The following is a 19,530-nucleotide window of genomic DNA, read 5'->3' on the forward strand; positions in this document are numbered from 1 at the left end:
TCATTTAAATAGCATAGAGGAGAACATTGAAGAATTTATCAGCTAACCTGCTTCTCATTTATTAGCAAATTACAGGCTCTTGCCATTTAGTTTTAAGGAAAACAAAGTCTAAAAGATTGCTTTAAATGTTATTTATGATTTCAATTCAAGAAGTAGGGACCTACTTAGTCCTGGGGAAAGACATAGAATGGCAGTCATTTTGAATAGGTTGTGTTTCAGATACTGAGTGAATTTTACTTTTTACTTTTTTTTTAAATACACAAAGATGTGTAGAAAAACCCATATCACTATGTTAGACCTGGCAAGTGAAGACACAGAGATTGACAGAATAATAATTTCTTAATATTACTTTTTTTCAAAATATAATAAAGCAAGTAAACCAACAGCAAAGAAATCTGCCAGTTTTTGAGTGGCACTTAAGAGAAAAATGTATCTAAAGCAACTATGTCCCGCATTTCCCATAGAGCAGTCTTGGAGGGAAACCGACTGAAGGAAAGGACCACCCACTCCAGGATAGGATAGAAGGAAGGAGCCTGTAAAAGGTCAGGCTGCTGCGTGGCCGTCTCATTTAGATGACACCTTCAGTCACAATCTTTTTTTTACCATTTTTAGAACTCTTTTTTTTTTTTATTTGACAGGTAGAGTTATAGACAGTGAGAGAGAGAGAGAGAAAGGTCTTCCTTCCATTGGTTCACTCCCCAAATGGACGCTACAGCTGGCGCTGCGCTGATCCGAAGCCAGGAGCCAGGTGCTTCTTCCTGGTCTCCCATGCGGGTGCAGGGGCCCAGGCACTTGGGTCATCTTCTACTGCCTTCCCAGGCCACAGCAGAGAGCTGGAGTGGAAAAGGAGCAGCTGGGACTAGAACCTGGCACCCACATGGGATGCCGGTGCCGAAGGCGGAGGATTAACCAAGTGAGCCACGGCACTGGCCCTTCAGTCAAAATCTTATACCTTCAAATCACCACTCTTAATGATTGTCCTACATATAGGAACAACCTCTACAGTGCAATATGAATCATGTTCCAAATCCATCAAATTATCATTATTTTTAGTCTCCATACACTTTGGAGAAATATCATTCCCTCTCAAATTCTTAACTCATTTACATGAAATTTCTTAGATTCTCAAAAAGCTCCACAGGTTTGGAAGTACAATTAAGCAATAAAGAAGTCAATGGATTCAACAACAGGGATAGAAATATATATATATTTATATACACACACACAAATGCATGTTTAATATGGCATTTTCATTTTAAATAAGTAAATTTTAGTTTCAAAAACACTAAAATTCTACCCCAATAAAATACATGATTGATTTTTCATTTCTTAGATAAGTTTATTTTTATTTATATTTAATTTGTATGTATCTCATAAATACATTATGTACATAGTAATTCTTCCCACCATACCCACCCTCCCTGCTCCCTCTCCTGTTTTATTCTAGAAAGAAAAAGAAAACAAAAAGAACAAATGAAGTAAAGGAAACTAAGAAAAGTGTCCTCAACCATCTATACAAGGGCTGATCTGTTTGTGCTTCTCGAAGGTGATTTCACTTTTCCCCCCTTCCTCTTTTCCCTTCCTTCCTCCTTCATCTTTCCTTTTAGCAACTTAATTGTCTTCGAATAAGAATCCAAGGATGATAAATCTTTTTTGAGCTCTTGGACATAACTATTACTTATGAGACATACTACTACCCTCCTTTGAATATACTAAGGCAAGTGATTCTTGAGAAGAAGTTTTACTATTAAGTTTCATAGTACAACTCTTTGAGGACAAAACTCCTGCGTGGGAAGTTAGTGCACAGTGACTTTTGTTTATTTAACAAATTTCACTCTTATATATGACATCAGTAATCATCCAAGGCTCTTGACATGATCTGCCTCAGCTATGGAAGCCTTTTGTATCCACTAGGTTGACAGGGCCATAAGCAAAGTGGAAATTCTCTCCTCCCTTCAGAGAAAAGTAGATGTTTTAATTTTATAAAGTCTAAGGTGGAAAACAGTAAATTCTCTTCCTGAATTGATGTGTTGATATTAAAATTCAGTTAATTTTTTTTAAATTTTAAACTTCATAAACTTGTAAAGTCATATCATTACTACAATAAAGAAGCCATCATTCATATAACCCAGAGAAGCCAGTATATTTAGAAACTAAACAATGAAAACTGACTACTATGGAATGGTATAAAAGAAAATATGTTTAATATACCATGTTTGGAATTCATTGGTTTTATTTTCAAATAATACTACTCAGAATGTGAAGGCATAATTAATGATAAGCATAAAATCTACTGGAAGAATACAGAGCTCATAGTTTACATGACATAACTATTGGTAAAATCGAAAACAAATTCTCTGAATTACAAGGATCACTGTCTTATGAAAAGAAAAAAATTAACAAGATTCTTTTTCACAAAAGCCATTAGGTGTGATAATTCTGAGGTAAAATCAAAATGAAAGATCACAAAATGAAATTCATATGACAAAATTAGAAAAGATAATGATCTTTCCTTACCTGCTCTGGGTTTGCTATGAAGTTTATGGCAGTATGATGGCGATCATCCTCCTGTAGTAAGCTGAAGGTAAACTGATAGTCAATCAAAAGGCTATCTGTGGGGAGAAAAAAGTAGAATTCAGATAAGCAATTTTAAAAATTGTACCAAAAACAAGTTATGTGAAAATATATATATATTTCATACTAGTGGCCCACGTAAGACTAACAAAAACTAAATTTTTGTCATCAAAAGCAACAAAAAGCAAAACACAGACCTGGAAGAAGTCCAAATTCCTTAAACATTATATCTATTATTTTCGTTGTTAGTATAAAAGTACTACATAAACACTATAATCATTCTGGAAACTAAACAAATGTAATAAAATAAAATTCATCCATAATGTTACAAATGTAAAGAAATAGTTAACATTTGGTGCATTTTATTCCAGTTAAAAATATGTACAGAAAATACAGCCATTTCAAAATCTTTGAAAGCATGACCATTGGCCGGTGTCGCAGCTCACTAGGCTAATCCTCTGCCTTGCGGCGCCGACACACCAGGCTCTAGTCCCGGTCGGGGCACCGGATTCTGTCCCGGTTGCCCCTCTTCCAGGCCAGCTCTCTGCTGTGGCCAGGGAATGCAGTGGAGGATGGCCCAAGTACTTGGGCCCTGCACCCCATGGGAGACCAGGAGAAGCACCTGGTTCCTGCCTTCGGGTCAGCGTGGTGCACGGGCCGCAGCGCGCCAGCCGCGGCAGCCATTGGAGGGTGAACTAACGGTAAAAGGAAGACCTTTCTCTCTGTCTCTCTTTCACTGTCCACTCTGCCTGCCAAAAAAAAAAAAAGTATGACCATTAATGATAAATAACATTTACTATAATGTCTTTATATGTTTGTCTCCTACTAAGGGTCAGAGAGAGACAGAGAACTCCCATCAGCTGGTCAATTCCCCAGACTCCCATAATTGGTGCTGTGGCTGGGCCAGTCCAAAGCCAGGAAAATAATTAAAATAATGCCTCTCCCATGTGTGTGGCAGAGACCCAACTACTTCAGTCATTACAAGCTTTCTCCCAGATTGTCCATTAGCAGTAAGCGGGGATTTAGAGCTAGAGCCAGGACTTAAAGCCAGGTACTCCCAAATGAGATGCAGGTATTCCAAACAGCAATTTAAACACAAACATTCACCATAATATCCACTCTGTATTTCTAAGACTTTTTCAGTATCATTTAATCTTTATATCTGATGATGAATACTATGCAAAAGATCATATTTCCAATTTTAATCTCCCAAAAATGCAGAAAAATTCAATAAACCCATGTTACTCTAGACACTGGAGTATAAGCATTTAAAATAGTATATCAGACGGCCTCGTATTTTAAAGGATAATAAACTATTGAAGAAGAACTTTGCTATCAAGGTAGGAGCAAACTTGCAATTTTGAGAAAGAATATTTAAAAATCAAAGATAGTATGAGAATAAACCATGGCGTTCACTAGAAAAAAATGTATTCCAGGCAGAAGGAAATGGTACAAAAGTCCTAAAGCAAGCAAAGCTATAATTGTGATTCTTATAGAGACCACTCCACTAAAGCAGGTACGAGGTGATGGTGCAAGAGTAATAGCATCGGAGTTCATGAGAAGGAGACACAGGAAAAGTGTTTGCAAGGCACAGCTAACAATTAGCTGAATATGAATGTAGCCTTGGAAAGAAATAAAGAAAGTTATTTATGATTTCTTTGCATTTTCTGAGGTGGGTAAGAATAATAATTTCTAATGTAGTGGTAGTCAGGGAAATAGGAGCTTAGTTTTAAAGGTACTACTTATTCAGTGAAATACTTATCGAATATCTAGATAGTATGTTGAGTCAAGCTCAGGAGCTCATTTTTTAGAAAACAATTTATCAATCATCGCATTTAAATGAGACTTAAGGACGTGCAGGCAGTAAGTCACCTAGTAGATACAGAGGTCCAGGGATGAGTTCTGAAGAACTGTGTTGAATGAGATCCTAAGGAGAAATCAGCAACAGAGACCAAGTAGGGAGGACAAGGGAGATAGGAAGACACTCAGAAGTTATGTTATGAAAGCCAAATAAATACGGTGCTTCAGAAAGAGAGTAATGATAACCTTGGTCAAACACGGGTCACAGGAGTCCAAAACTAGGGCTGCAAACTTGCAGTAGATACTACCTAATCATAACTTTTTAAAAAGGAAGCACTTCAAAAACTATTTTCATGAATTTCAAAAATTATACTTATTTTGTTGCATGATTAGAGCTAAGCACTAAGCAGTAATTATTGGATGATCACCAGAGGATGCAGTGGGGAGACGGGGCATTTGAGCAGCCCTGGGCAGACAGGCTGCAGGGTCCCAGGCCTAGGGGCATTTTTTGCTTTTGTGTTGTACACTCCAGCCTCTGCCACAAATACGCCCCCCACCCAATTCTTGGACAGCCACTTAAGCTTGATGTTTTTCTTCTTATTTATTCAGATTTTTTTAGAATTCAAAGAACCAGATTAGTACAACATACGGTAATGATCAATGCTGATGTTAGGCTTGAAAAAAAATTCTAGAACAAAATTAATAGGAATATTGCTCAATTGTTAACTTGTTGAATTCTTTATTTGGTGGAGGGTTAAACTTGTGATTATAAAGTCAAGTGAGAGATGTGCTGACTTAGAACAGCCCTTGCCTTGACTGTGGAGGAAGAATATTTGTTTGCTTGTTTGTTTTTTCTTCACTACAATCAGTGAACTCTCTGCTTGGTGTAGGGTTATTTTTATGAGTATAAAAATTAACTGAATGTGGCCAGTGCTGTGGAGTAGCAGGTAGAGCCACCACCACCTGTAGTGCTGGCATCCCATATGGGCACCCGTTCGGGTCCCAGCTGCTCCACTTCCGATCCAGCTCTCTGCTGTGGCCTGGGAAGGCAGTGGAGGATAGCACAAGTCCTTGGGCGTCTGCACCCGTGAGGGAGACCTGGAGGAGACTCCTGGCTCCTGGCTTCAGATTGGCTCAGCTCTGGCTGTTGTGGCCAATTGAGGAGTAGACCAGCGGATGGAAGAGCTCTCTCTCTCTCTCTGCCTCTCCTTCTCTCTCTGTGTAACTCTCAAATAAATAAATAAATATCAGAAAAAACTAACTGAAAAATTGATAAATTGATCTCTGTAGAGGATGGGAATGGGAGGGGAAGAGGGGGAAGGGTGGGAGCGTTGGTGGGAGGGAAGTAGGGGGGAAGAATCATCATGTTCCCAAATATGTATGTATTAAATGCATGAATTTGCATTCCTTAAACAAAATAAAATAATAATAATGAAGTAAACTGAAAGTATGTCATTGTAAAAATTAAAAGAAAAATAAGAAGGAAAAGGATGATCGGGTGGGAGGGAGCAGCAGGTGGGTAGTATCATTATGCTCTTAAAACTGTATATATGATGGCCGGCGCCGCAGCTCACTAGGCTAATCCTCCGCCTGCGGCACCGGCACACCGGGTTCTAGATCCGGTCAGGGTGCCAGATTCTGTCCCGGTTGCCCCTCTTCCAGTCTGGCTCTCTGCTATGGCCCAGGAGTGCAGTGGAGGATGGCCCAAGTCCTTGGGCCCTGCACCCGCATGGGAGACCAGGAGAGGCACCTGGCTCATGGCTTCGGATCAGCACGGTGTGCCGGCCGCAGCACACCAACCACAGCGGCCACTGGAGGGTAAACCAACAGTAAAGGAAGACCTTTCTCTCTGTCTCTCTCTCTCTCTCACTGTCTACTCTGTCAAAACAAACAAACAAACAAACAAAAAAAACTGTATATATGAAATACATGAAATGTGTTTTCTTTATATAAATAAAAAAGTTAAAAAAGTGACTAATATTTGGTCAATATGAACTGTGACAAATTAAGTATAGACTTAGCTGCTTAGAGGGAGCTGACATTTGGTGCAGAATAATACTGCTTTGGAAGCCTGCATTCCATATGGGAGTAGCTGGGTTTACTAAGTCCTGGCTGGGCTTTCAATTCCAGCTTCCTATTCATGTGCACCTGGGAAGACAGCAGGTGATGGCTCAGGTAGTTGAGAACATATCATCCATGTAAGAGACCTCAGATAGAGTTTCAGGCTGTCAGCCTTGGCCTGACCCAGCCCTGACTGTTACAGGCATTTAGAGTAAACCCGCAGGAGGAAGATCCTGCATGTATGCTCGCTCACTCGCTCTTTCTCTCTTTCCTTTCAAATAATAGCAAAATAAATTAAATATTTTAAAAGCTGCTTAGAATGAAACTCTCCCAGAAGCCAACTGCACAACTGTCTAAATAAGGAAATTACATATTTTCTCCTCATTCGTGTTGGTGTATTTAAGTACCTGGCACGTAAAACATGAAATATGCTCTGAACTTAAGTAAGGTAAATGACATAAAACATTACAATTTAAAATAGGACTTGAGTTTATGCAAATGTACATAATTTAAAATAAGTCATTTTTAAATGTATTTATTTGAGAGTCAGAGACACCAACAGAGAAAAGAGTAGGAGACAGACCAGAGAGTTCCTTTCAGTGGTTCCTCCCCAAATGCCCACAACAGCTGGGGTCACAGCTGGGAGCCAGAACTAAATCCATGTCTCCCAAGTAGGAGGCAGGAACCCAATTAGGTAAGCCATATCAGCTCCCTCCAAGTGTCTACATTAGCAGGAAACTGAAGTCAGCAAAGTTGGGAACTGAACCCAGATACTGCAATAAGTGATGCAGGTTTCTTAAGTACTAGGCTAAATCCACACTTCCAAAATACTCTTTTATGCATCATTAATAAACTGCTCTATTATTGTATTTAAAAAGAAGTAATGATAGACAGCAAATAAATTCAAATAATCTATGTATGATTGAAAAACACACAGAAATTACAAAGTAGCAGGATAAAATCTGTATGGCCAAAGCAGGTGAGAGGTGTCATTTTTAACTTGGGAGAAACATCATGTGTTTATGATAATTGGGGGAAAATGTGATAGGAATAGAAAACTTATGAGATAGGAGAGAGGTGCCAAATTTCAAGGTAATAGTCTCATGTAGGTAAAAGGTGATGAGATCTATTGCAAAAAATATAAAGACTAGGAATGCTAAGATAGCAGAGAGTAAATCGTATTGTACATGTAGGAGAACATATAAAAGTTATCTTTTCATGCTTCTATTTTCTCATTAAAATCTGGAAGGCCATCAGCTACGAATTAGAATGGGGTGAAATGTTGGGGGATGGGAGGAGGAAAGATATAAAATAATCATAAAAAACAGAATGAAACAGACTAGGGTAATATAACAGGATAGGTAGGTTATATTTCAAACATGCTTGAAATTAGTGAACGTGAACCAGAAGTGAGACTGGTTAACATAATTCTGTTTTTAAAACTGAATGTTTAGAACAAGCTGAGAATACAACTTATCTTGTATGAGAGTTTTATTAAATACAGATAATTAGGTAAAAGAAGGGTAATGGAGTTGAGGACAAAAGCAAAAAAAAAAAGTACTATCTATAAAAATAGTCCAAAATTGATTCTTTTTATATATTATTACATATTTTGTGAGGTACAGCATGATACTTCAATACATGTATATAATGTATCATGATTAAATGAGGATAGTTAGCATTTTCATTCTCTTGAATTTTTTAATTTATAATACCTAATAATTATAACTCATTAACAGATCTTACACACTTCCAAATCAAGAGCTCTATAATTCACATTCACCTATATTTTAAACATACTGTTGTATAAATTTAATAATACCATATTCATTTGTTTATTAAATAAACATTGACTGTGTTCCAACTACCAGAAAGTAGGTACTGGGAAGGCAAAAATAATAAAATGTACCTTCTTAGATTTTTAAAAAAATAAGTGATTAAAAAAACAGAACAAGTGATTTTTAAAAGTCAATAACACTATATGTTACATTAATTAGCACAGCAATACAAGGAGATGAAAAGAATGTGAGAGAGTACAAGTTAGCTAAGGACATGGAAGTCTCACCAAAGGAAAAGCCCTTTTAAAAGGTGAGTTTGAAACTTGAGGAATTATGCAAACAAAGATAAGGAAGACAAGTAAAGTTGGAAGAGAAAACAAGTCCAAAGGAATAAACTAAATTAAGAACGTGATGTGGTGGAAGTATTCTACTTGACCCCATTTTTGGTACACAGGATACAAAGACTTCCAGTTCTAGATAAGATGGAGTAAGTCCATTCCACTCTGATTCCTACTCATTGTAATTAAAACATCAGGATAAAACATAAAAATCTAGCAGAAGACTCTAATGGTAGAAAAAATAAGGTTGGCCTGGGGGGTGGTGAATATCAGGAGTCAAAGGGCTATCCAATGGTGAGGTCCCTGGGGAAGAAGCTTGTTTCAATTCTTTGCCTTTGCTTCCTGTAAATCCCCACTTGAATGTTAGAGAACCTGTGACCCACAAACACCAACAAATTCAGACAGACACACAGAAAGCCTGAAAGAAAGAAAGCAAGAAAGCAAGCAAGCAAGAAAGAAAAATCTTACAAAATCTAGCTGCTGGGCCAGCGCTGTGGTATAGCAGGTAAAGCTGCCACCTGTACCACCAGCATCCCATGTGAGCACCAGTTCAAGATCCAGTTGTTCCACTTCCAACCCAGCTCCCCACTAATGATCTGGGAAAGCAGCAGCAGATGGCCCAAGTGCTTGAGCCCCTGCACCCATGTGGGAGACCAGGATGAAGCTCCTGGCTCCTGGCTCCTGGCTCCTGGCTCCTGGCTCTTGGCTCTGAACTGTTCTAGCCCAGGCCGTTGCAGCCATTTGGGGAGTGAACCAGCAGACAGAAGATTCTTTCTCCCTCTCTCCCCTTCTCCCTCTCCCCTCTCCCCGTAACTCTGTTTTTCAAATTAATAAAATAAATCTTAAAAAAAAAAAAAAAAGGTAATGCTGGAGCTCCCATATTGCTGCAGGAGGGTGAGGGTAAAAGTGATCTCAGTTCTTGTCTCACATGTAAGAAAATTTCCTTGAGGACAGGGACAGTGAGAAAAGCAAGATTTATTAAAAGCAATAAACCTCTGCCACAGCAATCAGGAGAGGGGCTCCAAGGGAAGAGCTGCCAAAGAGCTTGGCCGGGTTGGTCCTTTTTATGCATGAAGTGGCTCTCTCTGATTGGCCCTGTTCTGAAAATCAAACCTAGATTTAACAATCAGGGGAGGAGCAAAATTAACAGCTAATAAATTACAATCCTTTCTAGCTTTAGTAAAACTAAAACTAAGATTCCTGCTAATGCACCCAGGAAAGTAGTAGAAGATGACCCAAGTGCTTGGACCCCTGCACCCATGAGGGAGACCCAGATGGAGTTCCAGGGTCCTGGCTTTGATCTGGCACAGCCCTCGCCATTGTGACCATTTAGGGAGTGAACCAGCAGATGGAAGATCTCTCCCTCTCCTCTTTCTTTCTCTCTCTCTCTCTCTCTCTCTCTCTCTCTCTATCTCCCCCATTCACTATTTCTGCCTTTCAAAATAAAGAAATCTTTTTTTAAAAAAATCATGAAATTATACACTAGTAATAAGATTCCAGCAATGAAAAAAAAAAAAAAAACTATGATTTCTCATTCTCAGCATAGTGCTTATTCAGAAAAAATTAGTTTGTCAGTAATTTTATTATAATAATGCACTAAACGAAGAAAAGAAAGGAAAATTATTGTCATCTTAATAGATGTAAACTAAGCATTAACAAAATACAATCATCATGAGGCTCGCTTAGCATAGATACAAGGGAATGCACTTAAATGTGAGAAAGGGTATATTGCAAATGAATATGGCCAATATTATACCTCAAGTTCAATTATCTAAAATAGTCTCATTAAAATTAGGAACAAGACTTAGATGACCCTCATCATCCTTTATTGGTCACTATTGGTGTTTTAGAGTTTGTACACAAGATAAAGAAAAATAAAAGCATAATTAAGAATGAAAATAGAACTGTCCTATTTAGATACATGCTTGTTTACCAAGAAAATCTAAGTAAAATCTTAAAACTAGTAACTTACCAAAATTCTGGATACTAGAAAAACATTCAAAAGTCAATAATCTTCTAAGGAATATTATTGACATACTTAAAACATTTGAAAAAAGGTATAAATCATGCTCATAACTGGACTTAATACAGAAAACAACCATTGGATCAAAGATAAAGTCAAAAGAAAAGTTTAAATATCAGTAGAAAAACAAAAATTAAAACATGACATTTCAAAATTTATGAGATGCAGCAAAAACAGAACTAAAGGAAGCTTATTGTGATACACTGAAAAGAAAAATTTCAAATAAACAATCTCCATTTATACCTCAAAAAATGCAGAAAAAGAAGAAAAATATTCAGGCCAAAATTAGCAAAAATGTAATAACATACATTACAACAGAAAATTAAATGAAAAGAGAATTGAAAAAAGAATTTAATATATAAAATCAGAAAATGAAGGAAGACACATTACAATTTATACCACAGTGATGTAAAGGATTATAATGGATGATTATGAGCATTTATATACCAACAACTTTGAAAAACTAACAGAACTACAAAACTCTTGAGAAAAAACACACAACCTACCAAGCCTGAATCAAGAACTAGAAAGCCTGACCAAAGCAAGAATAAGACAGAATCAATTATCAAAAACTCGAAGAAAAAAAAATCCAAAGACCTGATAGCTTTATGTGTGAATTCTACCAAATATTTAAAGAATTTATATCAATCCTTCTCAAATCCTTCTTAAAAAAATAAGAGGAAACATTTACAAAGTCATTCTATGAAACCAGCAATATCTGATACCTAAGCCAGATAAATACAGCACCAGAAAAGAAAATTTTAGGTCAATATCCATGATGAGCAGTCATAAAAATTCTCAACAACATAATAGCAAGACAAACTCAACAGCATTTTCAAGCTATCATACACCAAGACCAAACAGGCTTTATCTCTGAGATACAAGGATGGTTCCATACACATGATTCAATAAATGTAACACAACACATTAACAATGAAGAATAAAAATCATATTATCATCTCAACATATTATCATCTAACAAAATTCAACACACTTTCATGGTACAAAAAAAAGAAATACTTAACAATTACATATAGAAAGAATGAGTCTCAACACAAAATAAGTCTCTTATGAAAAGCCTAAGCTAGGGCTGGGGCCGGGGCTCAACAGGCTAATCCTCCGCCTGCAGCGACGTCACACCGGGTTCTAGTCCAGGTCAGGGCGCTGGATTCTGTCCCAGTTGCCCCCCTTCCAGGCCAACTCTCTGCTATGGCCCAGGAGTGCAGTGCAGGATGGCCCAGGTCCTTGGGCCCTGCACCTGCATGGGAGACCAGGAAAGGCACCTGGTTCCTGCCTTCGGATCAGCGGGGTACGCCGGCAAGCCGGCAGTGGTGGCCATTGGAGGGTGAACCAATGGTAAAGGAAGACCTTTCTCTCTCTCTCTCTCTCTCTCTCTCTCACTCTTCACTCTGCCTGTCAAAAAAAAAAAAAAAAAAAAAAAAAAAAAAACAAAAAAAAAACTGGCCGGCGCCGCGGCTCACTAGGCTAATCCTCCGCCTAGCGGCGCCGGCACACCGGGTTCTAGTCCCGGTCGGGGCGCCGGATTCTGTCCCGGTTGCCCCTCTTCCAGGCCAGCCCTCTGCTGTGGCCAGGGAGTGCAGTGGAGGATGGCCCAGGTGCTTGGGCCCTGCACCCCATGGGAGACCAGGAAAAGCACCTGGCTCCTGGCTCCTGCCATCGGATCAGCGCGGTGCGCCGGCTGCAGCGGCGGCCATTGGAGGGTGAACCAACGGCAAAGGAAGACCTTTCTCTCTGTCTCTCTCACTGTCCACTCTGCCTGTCAAAAAAAAAAAAAAAAAGAAAAGAAAAGAAAAGCCCAAGCTAACATCACAACATTCAGCGGTAATAATCTTCCCCTCTATGATCAACAGCAAGGAAATGATACCCATTGTCATCATTTGCATTAAACACAGTACTGGAAGTCCTAGCTGGAACCATTAGGCAAGGAAAAAAAAAAATAAAAGACACATAAATTGGAAAGAAGAGAGTAAAATTATCTCTGCTATGAATTGCTCTTGAAAATCCTAAAGACGCCACATACACTTACAAATAAGTGAATAAAGGAAGCTGCAGATATGCAATCAACATACAAAGCCGGCTATATTTTTAAAAACTAACAATGAACTACAGTAAAAATAAATTAAGAAGAGAATCTCTTGAGAAGAGAATAAATTGGGAATAAAGTTAGCCAAAAAGCTGAAAGACCTAAACACTGAAAACTGAAACACTGATAAAAGAAATTAAAATAGACACAAGGAAGTGAGAAGACATCCTGTGTTCACGAAAAGGAACTCATACTACCAAACATGAGCTACAGTTTCACTGTAATTCCTACCACAATCCCAGTGATAATTTTTTTCAGAAATGTAAAAAAAATTATAAAATTCATGTAGAACTACAAAAAGCCCCAGATAGTCAAATAATTTTAAGCAAAACTGAAAGAGTTGGAGGTATCACATCCCCTGATTTAAAAATATGTTACAGGGAACAGTGTTGTGACACAGCAGATTAAGCCACTGTTTCCAACACCAGCATCCAATACCAGAGTTCCAGTTTGATTCCTGTCTACTCCATCTTCCTGCTAATTCACCTGGGAATGCAGCAGAATACAGTCTAAGTACCTGGGTCCCTGTTACCCATGTGGGCAGATGAGGATTGAGTTCCTGGCTTCTGGCTTTACCCTGGCCCAGATCTGGCTGTTGCAGCCATTTGGGGGGTGAATCAGCTGATAGAATCTATTTCTCTGTGTCTCCCCACCTTTCTGTCACTTTGCCTTTCAACCAAACACAAATAAATGCATCTTTTAAAAAATGCTACAAGTTGATACCAGTGCTGTGGCTTAACAGGTAAAGCTGCCACCTGCAGTGCCGGCATCCTATATGGCTCCAGTTCGAGTCCTGAATACTCCTCTTCTGATCCAGCTCTCTGCTATGACCTAGGAAAACAGTAGAAGACAGCCCAAGTCCTTGGGCCCCTGCACCCATGTGGGAGGGCTGGAAGAGGCTCCAAGCTCCTGGCTTCAGACTGGCCCAGTTCCAGCCGCTGCAGCCATTTGAAGAGTGAACCAGTGGATGGAAGACCTCTCTCTCTCTTGCTCTCTTCTCTCTCTCTCTCTCTCTCTCTGCCTCTCAGTAACTCTGCTTTTCAAATAAATAAATAAATCTTTTAAAAAGAAGGGACAAATTAAACTTATAAAACAATTATAAACTTATTGTATAGAGCCATCAAACTTCCATTTACAATTCACCCACTCTGTGACTAAGACCCATTGCAAACAAATAAAGCAATAACTAGCAAAATAAAGATAAAACACAGCCTGATGTCTACCTCTAAAACAAATACACAAGAAATTTCAACTCTATCTGCAGTGTTTATTTTCTTTAAAAAATAATTAAATGCACACGTAAAATATTAAGCTTTATTAATGTGTGGTAGTAAGTACATAATTTTTAATTACATATACTATAAAAGTTTACATATGATACCTCTCAAAACTTCTTAAATTTTCATAACTTAAAAATTATAAACTGTATTCTCATGTTTAAAAGTAAGACTATGCATGGACATTTGGCATAACGGTTAAGAAACTACTTGGACTGGCCACATCCCATTTCAAAGTGTTGCGTTCCAGTCTGAGCCCCATTCCTGATTCCAGATTCCTGTTGATGAGCACTGTGGGAGGATAACAGGTGATGGATCAAGTAGTTAGATCTCTGTCACCTTCAGGGTAGACCCAGAATGAATTCCTGACTCCTGCTATCAGCCTAGCCCAGTCCTGGCTGTTATGAGCACTTGGGGAGTGAACCAATGAATAAAAGATTCTCTCTCTCTCTCTCGTTCTTATTCTCCTTTTCAAACAAAAATTTTTTCTAAAAATGCATGATTGAGTAAAAACAATTACTTGAAATTTTTTCAATAGAAAATATGCCAAAAAGCTACATTTAGTGGCTTACCTAGAAACCACAAAGGAATCAATCCTTTGATTTCACAGACTAAGCCCAGATGTTAAAACAATTACAGGCTGGCACTGCGGCTCACTTGGCTAAAACTCCGCCTGCGGCGCTGGCACCCCAGGTTCTAGTCCCAGTTGGGGCACCGGATTCTGTCCTGGTTGCTCCTCTTCCAGTCCAGCTCTCCCTACTGTGGCCTGGGAAGGTAGTGGAAGATGGCCCAAGTGCTTGGGCCCTGCACCCACATGGGAGACCAGGAGGAAGTACTTGGCTCCTGGCTTCGGATCGGTGCAGTGCACCAGCCGCAACGCGCCGGCTGTAACAGCCACTTGGGGGTGAACCAACGGAAAAAGGAAGACTTTTCTCTCTGTCTCTCTCTCTCTCACTGTCTAACTCTTCCTGTCGAAAAGAAAAAGAAAAAAGAAAGAAAGAAAGCCTATAAAAATAGGTAAAATGGATACAAAGAAGAACCTATCTTCTTTACTATTTGCTCTCTATTTTTAAAAGCCTATTTGGCCTTATGATGCCTATGAATCTAATATATATGGGGCTCCAAATTCCAATTCTATAGATTGAAAAAAGCATGAAAATAAATAGATTAAAAAATTGACACTTTTTTTTAGTTTGACTTGCATGGAGTAAAAAGGAGCCAAAATCTCATTTTGTCAATAAGAGTAAACAGACACAGTAATTTAATATAGATGAAGTGCTTGTTTTGTCATTTCAATTATATACAGGGTATATGCATCACATATATTGCGGGCAGCCATTTGTCTGACCAAGCCCTGGATATTACAGTCATTTGAGGAGTAGGCAGCAGATGGAAGACCTCTGTATATTTGTCTCTCTTTCTCTGTCCCTCTGCTTTTCAAATAAAGAAAGGTAAATAAAAAGATTTAACAATAGATGATGAATAGATTGCTACATGACATTCTAAATTCCAATAAATATATGTACATACATATACACTGTCATCAAGATTATTCTTTTAAATTAATAGACTCCAATCAGTTATCCATTCAGAATTATATATACACACATGGAATTGATAAATGAAGAAGCCAAATAAAGTCCTTTGCCAATGGACTTTTAATTCTATGTGAGGAAGAGAAATGCAGAAATAAATAAATAAGAAAAACACTTTGAGAGAATGACACATGTTATGAAGCTAGTTAGCAAATTAATGCTTTGGAATAAGTGTTAGAAATTACTGCCTATAGGCCAAGTCCAAGTTTACAAGAACACAGCCCACACTCAATCATTTACACATTTCTGTGACTGCTTTAGGCTATGCTGGCAGAGCTGCCTAGGTCTGACAGAGACCATCTGATGTGTCATGTCAAAATATCTACAATTTGGCCTTTTACAGCAAAAGCTTATTAATCCCTGTCACAGGTTGAAGGAGGGGCTGCTTCAGATAAGGCACACAAAATAACATATAAGCTGATAAATGAAAAATGATAAAAATCCAGTCATGTAAACAAAAATGAGAAAAAGCCTGTCACTTAAACAATCAGTGGAAAAATAAAAGCAAGTATAATGATAAAGATGAGGTTGCCCTGGAAAAGAAAAAATATCCATTGTCTTTAAAATAATTTTGAATAGTGGTAAGGTAGGAATTTGTATTTAAAAACAGAGAGAGAGAGATGCAGAGAAAGAGAGCTTCATCTACTGGTTGACTCCCCAGATGCATGCAACAGCAGGGGCTGGGCCGGGCCAAGAGTCAGGAACTCAATCTGGGTCTCTTAGGTGGGTGGCAGGAGCCCAACTACTCAAGCTACTGCCTGCTACTATCTAGGCTATTCATTAGCATAAAGCTGGAATCAGCAGCAGAGCAAAAACTCAAAACCCAGGCACTCTGACAGGAGACACAGGTGTCCCAAGGGGAATATTTACTGCTGTGCCAAACGGCTGCCCCTGATTTATACTTCTTTATAACATCACTCTGGTGTCACAGAGGAGAATAGTCTAAAGGGGTTCAAAACAGAAAATGAGAAAACTACTTACAAGCTTCCAAAATGGGCCAGATTACAAATGATAGTCCCTTAGATAGGGTAGCAAGAATAGATGGAGAGAATCTTTATCTTTGGAATATATTTTGTAGGTAAAGCCAACAGGACTACTAATGTCTCTAGAAGAGAGGTATCGTGGAGAAAAGGCACCAGGGAAGGGTAGGAATTTTGGAAGAGACTCGGTTTTTTCACACAAGCATACATAATTTTTGATACATTTACTGAAATGAAAAAGCCTGAATGATGAATTGGACGTTGAAAAGCAAGAAAGAACCAAAAGTTCTGTTTTGAATATATTAACTCCAATTTCCTAATGAAATATCTAATTTTAGCATTAAACAGAAGGTCAGAAAAGGCACTTTGCAGCTCAGAAAGTGACCAAAACTAGAGATCTTGGAACATCAGGATATAAACAGTGCTCAAAACAGTGAAAAATGATGGGATGGGGAGAGCATACAAAAAGGCCCAGCATAGTACCCTAGAAAATTACAGTATTTAAAGGTCAAGGAGAAAGGAAAATAAAGGATACTAAAAAGATGCAGCTGGTGATATAGTAGGAAAAACGAGAAAAGTTTGATATGGAAATCAAGGAAAAAATAGTGTAACTGTTAACATGCAGAAAGTTTCTTTACAAAGCAGTCTACAGAGCTGTGCTGACTAAAGAGCCAAAGGGTGACAAGAATAGTAGCAAATTTAGGTAACTCTTCTGAGAAGTTTCGCTTTGAAATAAAACAGAAAAAGTACAATAATTAGAGAAGTACAGGCTATTGTCTTTAATGTCGGTGACACTGGCAGATTTTGTGTGTGTGTGTGTGTGTGTGTATACTGAGTGAAATGACCTAGCTGAGTCTGAAAAATTGTTGGTAAAAGAGATAATGTGAGAGCAATGATTTTTATATAGTGAAAGGAATGGGATTTAGAGCAAAACAAATTGAAGAATTCCCTTTTGTTAGGAACAGAACCATTCTTTTCTTGATAAGAGACCAAAAGCAAGCCGGCCCCGCGGCTCACTAGGCTAATCCTCCGCCTTGCGGCGCCAGTACACCCGGTTCTAGTCCCGGTCGGGGCTCCGGATTCTGACCCGGTTGCCCCTCTTCCAGGCCAGCTCTCTGCTGTGGCCTCGGAGTGCAGTGGAGGATGGCCCAAGTGCTTGGGCCCTGCACCTGCAAGGGAGACCAGGAGAAGCACCTGGCTCCTGCCATCGGATCAGCGCAGTGTGCTGGCTGCGGGGGCCATTGGAGGGTGAACCAACGGCAAAGGAAGACCTTTCTCTCTGTCTCTCTCTCTCACTGTCCACTCTGTCAGAAAAAAAAAAAAAAGACACCAAAAGCAGAGAAAACAGAGATCAATGCAAGAAACTTTACTGGTTATAGTGAGAAACTGAGGATATTCCCATTTCTTTACTTCTATTTTCTCAATGAAGTATGAGGTAAAATAATCAGCTAAAGAAGATGAACGTTTGAGAATCAAGATAAAAGACAACACTTGTTCTTGTACTTCACTGACTTCTTGGGGAAAGGCTAACACAGGAAAGATTCTGTCTCTCTCTCTCTCTAGTCTGAAAACTAAGGAACCCTCAGGCTCAAGGTCAGCATGCAGCCGCAGGTTTGTCATGGCTGTTCTTCACTACAAAGAATCAAGAACAGATTATATACTGATTATATTACTGAGGAGTAAAACACACTGCATGATAAAAGGAGTTTAAGTAAAATTTCAATAAAAAAAGACTTTTAACCTCTACACAATGTTTAAAGTTATCAGCTAGTCCACCAAATTAATGATTAATAGAAATGTAATAACAAAATTTTAATTATAGAAAATTACTGAAAGACAACTTGAACTGTGAAGAAAATTTGTGAAAACATCCTATATTTGGCATGATGAATAGCAAATAATAAATTTTTGAAATTTGTCTTATTATTTCAAAAAAAGATATTTGAAATAATATATTTTTTTTTGACAGGGAGAGTGGACAGTGAGAGAGAGAGACAGAGAGAAAGGTCTTCCTTTGCCGTTGGTTCACCCTCCAATGGCTGCCGCGGCCGGCATGCTGCAGCCAGTGCACCACGCTGATCCGAAGCCAGGAGCAAGGTACTTATCCTGGTCTCCCATGGGGTGCAGGGCCCTAGCACTTGGGCCATCCTCCACTGCCTTCCCTGGCCACAGCAGAGATCTGGCCTGGAAGAGGGGCAACTGGGACAGAATCCGGTGCCCTGACTGGGACTAGAACCGGGTGTGACGGCGCCACAAGGCAGAGGATTAGCCTAGTGAGCCGCGGCGCCAGCCAGAAGTAATATATTTCAAAAATACAAGTAGTAACCGTTGATAAAGATCATCAAGGTGCTGTTAAAAATATCTGTAATATCTCTGAGATCCAAGAAGGCAGGCATGCAAGTATCACAAATTAGTATCTTTATTTGTGTATGCTATTACATTGGCACTGTTTATGTTAATTTCAGCTCTTTTTGGAACCAGAATTATTTTAGAGAAATTCTGAATTGGTCAAGAAATTTAGAAATTTGAATTCTTACAGAAATAGTGGCCTAATATTTTGCTTTTGCATCAAATTAATATTTAATATTCCACTTTTAATTTAAGGAGATTTTGGTTATAATTTCTCATATACCAACTAGGTTACACTATGGAAGTTAATTAGCCCCAGTGAGAGTCAAGGGTTCACTAAGAATAAAAACTGCCTATCTCAGGATAGGTTTATGATTTTAATATGACTGTATCAGTGTGTATTTGGCTTAGGAAAAACTGTCTTATAAAATAAGGACATTTAATAAATGGTACAAATTCATGAGCATATAATTAGAGATCCTGCAGAGTCTGAAAAGGACATACATAGACTTTGACAGCGGTATCAAGAGTTCAAATATACTTTAAACCCTGGAATGTTTATAAAATCAGTATCTGCCTACTTAGACAATTGGTTAGTAGTTGATAAAACTCATGTGGAGAAAATACATTCATAGTCTCAATATGTCATTG

General features: G+C 38.6%; 1 protein-coding gene across 6 annotated transcripts in view; it reads right to left on the bottom strand.

The window, feature by feature from the left end:
• ATRNL1 (attractin like 1) overlaps positions 1–19,530 on the bottom strand; it is an 818,312-nt gene that overhangs the window by 463,564 nt on the left and 335,218 nt on the right. For 5 of the 6 annotated variants that reach the window (XR_011382205.2, XM_089314254.1, XM_070057169.2 and 2 more), the window contains one exon: positions 2,518–2,612. Coding sequence is in view for 5 of the 6 variants with exons in the window: in XM_089314254.1 (XP_089170380.1) it covers positions 2,518–2,612 (95 nt within the window). In the remaining variant the exon portion in view is untranslated. Of the gene's footprint in view, positions 1–2,517; positions 2,613–19,530 lie in introns of those variants that run through there. The other variant, XM_089314256.1, reaches the window with a different exon arrangement.

The sequence above is a fragment of the Oryctolagus cuniculus genome, chromosome 15, assembly GCF_051225735.1.
Source record: "Oryctolagus cuniculus isolate XC-2025 breed Fujian yellow rabbit chromosome 15, ASM5122573v1, whole genome shotgun sequence".
In the NCBI taxonomy this organism is placed as follows: Eukaryota; Metazoa; Chordata; class Mammalia; order Lagomorpha; family Leporidae; genus Oryctolagus; species Oryctolagus cuniculus.